The sequence below is a fragment of the Salvelinus alpinus genome, chromosome 16, assembly GCF_045679555.1.
Source record: "Salvelinus alpinus chromosome 16, SLU_Salpinus.1, whole genome shotgun sequence".
Lineage (NCBI taxonomy): Eukaryota > Metazoa > Chordata > Actinopteri > Salmoniformes > Salmonidae > Salvelinus > Salvelinus alpinus.
Window position 1 is genome coordinate 35467046 of NC_092101.1, and position 6112 is coordinate 35473157.

At 40.2% G+C, this 6112-nt stretch overlaps 1 protein-coding gene across 1 annotated transcript; it reads left to right on the top strand.

The window, feature by feature from the left end:
- Window positions 1–1894: 1894 nt before the first annotated feature.
- ttr (transthyretin (prealbumin, amyloidosis type I)) lies at window positions 1895–5314 on the top strand. Its single transcript, XM_071346040.1, has 4 exons — window positions 1895–2080; window positions 4063–4202; window positions 4363–4498; window positions 5145–5314. Exons 1-4 carry the CDS (start codon window positions 2015–2017, stop codon window positions 5250–5252), a joined length of 450 nt encoding a protein of 149 aa, XP_071202141.1. The 5' UTR covers window positions 1895–2014; the 3' UTR covers window positions 5253–5314.
- Window positions 5315–6112: the final 798 nt, after the last annotated feature.

Sequence of the window (6112 nt, forward strand, 5' to 3'; positions counted from 1 at the left end):
TTGTTCATTGGTTTTGCTTCACAGGTTTATGTTTGTCAGTCATTGGTTTATCAATCATAGATCTTTTATGTAAAGCAGTATGTTGGGTCTTTCAGCTTTTGTGGTTCTGGTCAAAAGTAGTGCACTGTGGCGCAGTGGTCTAAGGCACTGCATCTCAGTGCAAGAGGCTTCACTACAGTCCCTGGTTCGAATCCAGGCTTTATCACATCCGGCTGTGATTGGGAGTCCCATAGGGAAATGCAGTATGTTTGGTCTTTCGTTTTTTGTGGTATGTGGTTTTATTTCAGCCTTTACTACAAAGTCAATGGGTGTCAGCTTTTTTCAAACAGAAACTACTTAAACATTGTTATTGTAAATCACAAGACAGAGTGGGGTATGTTTAGATACAAGACTGCGCTTGTATGGGGGAAAATAAATGTGAAAAATAATACTTGTAATGTACAATTTATCCTGCATTATCATATACTATAGCACTGGGAATCACTACACAGACACCAACACCATTGTTTTTGTTAACAATGATGGAATGCCAACGATGGTTTAATGTTTGAAACTTCTGACGTTCAATGTTTTGTTTCCTTTTTTTAACAAATATAATAAATGAAATAAATTGTCTGAACATGCTTATTAAATAAATGTTTTGGTGGGGAAAAAAATAATTATTAGTGCGTATTAATCTCTTTACAGCCAGTGGTTTCTCTCGGTTGTCAGTTCTAGCTCAATAAACTGCTGAGTGAATATGTCCCAAATGGCACCCTATTCCATTTGTAGTGCACTACTTTTGAAAAGTAGTTCACTATATAGGGTGCCGTTTGAGACAAACTACCTGTGGTCTGTGGTTCTCATAGGTGTCATAATAGATCATTAATATTTTGATTCCCCTCAGGGCAGTGAGAAGAGAAGCAGTAAAACAAACATGAAGAGACCTGCAGGGCGTCTTCACACACCACAAAACTCTCCAACCACGGGGGCCAACAGATACACTTCTCAACAGCACACGCACCTGTTACCACAGACTGTCCTGTTTGATATGGGAATACTCTGATAAAAAGGTCAAAAGTATACAGAAGAGTTTAACACCTATATAACTAAACTTTTTTAAATCTGTGTGTCGGCCTCTGAACATTGCAACCTACTGAATATAGGCCTCCACCGGTGGTTTATCACTAACCAACATGAGCTATAAATGCCTTGGCTCCATCTGCAGGCAAAATGTAAGAATATACTGTACCGTATGACAGTTTGACACATTGCACTAAGCCTCTATCAATAGCCAAGAGAGGAGAGGAAGTATTGGAACAGGAACATGTTATAAAATAACTTTGAAAAGTCAGGATTTATCTAGGGCCTTGTTTTCTTATTCATTCTTGAGGAGTCAATCTGTTGTCTTCAGGAAAGCATTTTTTACTTCAAGAGCTGAACTTGTACTTCTACTGTGTATGCTAGAGTATCCTCCAGAACCAGGATGTAGGTTTGTGTCGTATTTGAGATTGGTATGAAGTACTATGAATCTCTGTTTGGCAGCGATGTGTTTAGTGATAAACAGCAGATACTTTTGATAACATTCTGCAATGTAATGTAATTTCACCTAATGACAGGTAAATCTGGGTCTGGGCATTGAGAGAACGTGGTTTGTAATTCTTTCTCCAGGTTAATTAAGGTGACATTTATATCCGCTGCTGGATTGGACCCATCCATTGTTGTTCCAGGTTAGACTAATCTGTAATCTCAGAAGACTGGCACCTACATTATCCTCTTACCAATCACATGTTTATAAGATGGCCACAAAGCATGATTTGTGTGTGAGAGTTACTGATTCCCTCATTATTGACTTAGTCAATAGATGCAGGCACCGGCCTCTCGTCAGGCACCGGGCGGGGGGGAGGGGGGTTCAGTGTATAAAGGTACCAGATAGGGGTGTGTTGCCCAATTCTATGCCAGTCAGTCAGTCAGTCAGTCAGTCTAAGTCTATAGGTTTGCCTGTGTTAGAGCCACCAACCAGTTTTCGCTCCAAATGGACAGTTCACTGCTCTGTGTGCTGCTAGCCACTGCTGTCCTACTCTGTAGCGCCGCCCCAGTGGTGAGTATGTTTGGGCATCTGTCGGTCTTTGTCAGGGGTCACTGCACCATTCAGTGTGGGCTTGTCAGGGCATGTTGTCAGAATGTTGTCAGGGCATATAACTGATAAACAATAACTGATAAGGTTTGTTAGCTGTGTAAACGTACAATATTAGATCATAAAAAGTCATACCTAGAATATGAAACATTTGCGCAGTTGTTCGTGTTTGAAGTTGAGATATTAGATGCCAGTGTTGGGGAATACTGAACTACATATAGTTAAATTACTAGTTTAACTACATTTTGCAGTAGCAAAAAAAAACATTTTACTTTCTTGCCATGTAGAGGTGTAGCCAACTACTGGAACTACACACTACTTTTTTGGGCAAAAATAAAATAAAAGGTGAAGTAGACAATTTCTCTATTTTTCGCCATCAGACCTGCATAACTGTCCCTTAAAACACAGTTTGTGTTTTAAATCAGCCAAATTACACGTTCTGTTAACATCTGAGTCCAGAGTGATCTGTTCTTGCAATTTGTAGTGTATGATATTTCAAATTTAGATATAATTTACCACAAAATAGTTTAGATGATGTGAACTACTTTTTCACAGTAACTTTAGTTAAGTATATTTTTCTTAAGGGTAGCTTAACTTCCTTCAGTGTGAAGTAATTGGTAGCTTGGTAAACTATATTTTCAGAGTAGCTTCCAACACTGTCAGATGCTATCAGCATCTTGGAGTGTGTGTGCGTGCGTGCATTACAGGCAGTAGTGTTTACCATCAGTGTGGGATGGAATGCAACGCGGTCAATGACCTCACATCACCACTTGTTCTCTCTGGTCCACATCCGCACTTTGACCTTCTTGTCCTCCAACTACACTGGAAATGACTAAAATTAGCTGGAAAAAGAAGTCCTCATTCTTTCCTCCCCCATTTTACATGGGAGCACTGGACAACGTTTCTAGCATTCTAGCTTTCTACCATTTTCTATCCTCAAAATCCAAAGCTCAGACATTACAAAATGGCAGTTTTGTAATGTCTAACTTCGTCAGATACTTTCATAATTAGAAAGTCAAGCCCATATTCCAAGCCTTCTGTTTAATGACTGGTTTTATCTCGTGATAGAACCAAATAAACAATATTAAGGCCGAGTGTCATGATTACAACTGGTTAAATGTTTCTAACCATTTCTATAGCTATTATTTGAACTCTACCAGCCTTGTCTGACCAATAGTGATGACAGAATGCATTACTGTAGGTTACCGTCTGTCTACTATGTATTTCTGACCCTGTTGGCAGAGTTGTCCCTTATTTCGTAAGATAGCAGTATAAATGCAGTATGCTGCAAATACAATATTACTGCAGTAATTTTGCAGTGCGACTGCAGTTTTTATTTTATTTATTTAACGAGGCAAGTCAGTTAAGAACAAATTCTTATTTACAATGACGGCCTAGCAACAGTGGGTTAACTGCCTTGTTCAGGGACAGAATTACAATTTTTTACCTTGTCAGCTCAGGAATTCGATCTAGCAACCTTTTGGTTACTGACCCAACGCTCTAACCACTAGGCTACCTGCTGCCCAGTAAACTGAAGTTATTCTGCAATTATTGCATCCAAAATACCACAGTCAACTGCAGTTAGTGCACTTTCAAAACAGCATTTCTTTTTTGTAAGGGGTGTTGTGTCTGGCTGGCGTAGGCACATGGGTATGCTAATGCTGGGCACCAACTGATAGCCAAAAAGTAACACTGAACTTTTAACTGTGTCTGGCCAGCCATGGGTGTTTATATTTGTGTGGTCAGTCTTCCCAATGCCCAGGATGTTGTTTATAGTGTTTGTCTTTGTAAACTAGGTCCTGTGTTATGTGTATTGTTAGTTATGATTGTGTTGTGGTAAGTCTTGAATGACTGTGATACTGTGTGCAGTGTGTGACGGTTGGTTTGTGGTTCAGCCAGTTCATGGATTGTATTAGTTATAACCATGGTTGTGGTTTGTGGTCCAGGACAGGCACGGTGAGTCAGACACTCACTGCCCGTTAATGGTTAAGATTTTGGATGCGGTGAAGGGTGTACCAGCGGGCGCCGTGGCACTGAGTGTCTCCCGACGAGTCAATGGAGTGACCTGGGCACAGGTTGCTAGTGGGTACGTATGAGGATGCACCACTGTTTGGGCAATGTTGTTAACTGACTTATTTCAACTAATATAATATGCATTCAGAAAGATTTGTTAACCAATTTCATAATGAAATGTTATGCTTCTAAGCTATAAAAAAGTTTAACCTGTGACACCCTCTCTCTCTTAGAGTGACAGACTTGACAGGGGAGGTCCATAATCTGATCTCAGATCAGGACTTCCAGTCGGGGGTGTACCGAGTTGAGTTTGACACTAAGGCCTACTGGAAGTCTCAGGGAACCACGCCTTTCCACGAGACTGCTGAAGTGAGTACAATCACCAACCTTTAACCCTCTCACTGCTCTCAGAGACCTAGTACAAACTAAGGTTGTGTAGCATGATGTACTACAGTACACTCTTAGAAAAAATGGTTCCAAAAAGGTTCCACGGCTGTCTCCAAAGGAAAACGCTTTTTGGTTCCATGTAGAATCTTGTGTACAACCTGAGTGTGTAGTAGGCCAGACAGTGGACATTTGTAACTCAGTAATGTGCCTAAAGACTAGATTACATCTAGAACTACACCAGTTTTACCCCATAGATAAAATATTACTCACCATGGAAAGTAGACAAACCATAAACATTTGGACCTAAAAATCGGAGACAGAATAATTAAATGGTTAAAGGGAAAAGAAAATAACAGAATGTGACAATATCCCCCCTTCCATTATGAATTATATGAAACGCCATGATGTGATTAAATTGCTTGCGACAGCACACTGGCTTTGACCTGTATCAATAGCTTTTTGTTTGCTACTCTACAATGTTTGTCCTCAATGGAAAGAATTTGTCCTAAGTGGAAAGAGTTCATAGACCTAGTTGGACAAAAGTAAATCGGTCTTCCTGGATGTCAGTCTGTGGGAGAGAATTCATAGAAGTAAAACAGCAGTACAAACTGATGTGCCGTGTGTACAGGTGGTGTTCGAGGCCCACGCGGAGGGACATCGTCACTACACTCTGGCCCTGTTGCTGAGTCCCTTCTCCTACACTACCACGGCTGTCGTGATGAAAGCACACGAGTGACAAACACACAACACAAAATACACACCTGACCAAGCTTAACAAATAAAGTGCAGGTAAACGACTGACTGAGCCTTCCTTTGTTTAACATACAATGCCACACACATTCACCAACATACTCATATTCCAGACATTCATCGTTGTCTAACTACACATAGCGTGACAACTGTCTGCACTGATATGCTGAAGGACGAGGGTCTCGTATGAGTACCAGCCGCTACTGTGTAAGTAAACTAAGGTAATGAATAGTGGTGAAGGTTAATCAATGGGTAGCGCATACCTAAAGGCTACAGCTACTGTATAATGCAACTTGTTTTAGGCTGGGTTTCTGTACAGCACTTCGAGATATTAGCTGATGTACAAAGGGCTATATAAAAAAAAAAGATTAAAAAAAACTTGTTAAGTACAGTTGAAGTTGGAAGTTTACATACACTTTGGTTGGAGTCATTAAAACTAATTTTTCAACGACTCCACAAATTTCTTGTTAAACAAACTATAGTTTTGGCAAGTCGGTTGGGACATGTACTTAATACATGACACAAGTCATTTTTCCAACAATTGCTTACGGACAGATTATTTCACTGTATCACAATTCCAGTGGGTCAGAAGTTTACATACACTAAGTTGACTGTGCCTTTAAACGGCTTGGAAAATTCCAGAAAATTATGTCATGGCTTTAGAAGCTTCTGATAGGCTGATTGACATCATTTGAGTCAATTGGAGGTGTACTTGTGGATGTGTTTCAATGCCTACCTTCAAACTCAGTGCCTCTTTGCTTGACATCATGGGAAAATCAAAAGAAATCAGCCAAGACCTGAGGAAAAAAAATTGTAGACCTCCACAAGTCTGGTTCATCCTTGGGA

Coding starts and splice junctions, on each gene's coding strand:
- ttr (XM_071346040.1), top strand. CDS start 2,015: ATGGACAGTTCACTGCTCTGTGTGCTGCTAGCCACTGCTGTCCTACTC. Junction 4,203..4,362: donor TGGGCACAGGTTGCTAGTGG/GTACGTATGAGG, acceptor TCTCTCTCTTAG/AGTGACAGACTTGACAGGGG. Junction 4,499..5,144: donor CTTTCCACGAGACTGCTGAA/GTGAGTACAATC, acceptor CCGTGTGTACAG/GTGGTGTTCGAGGCCCACGC.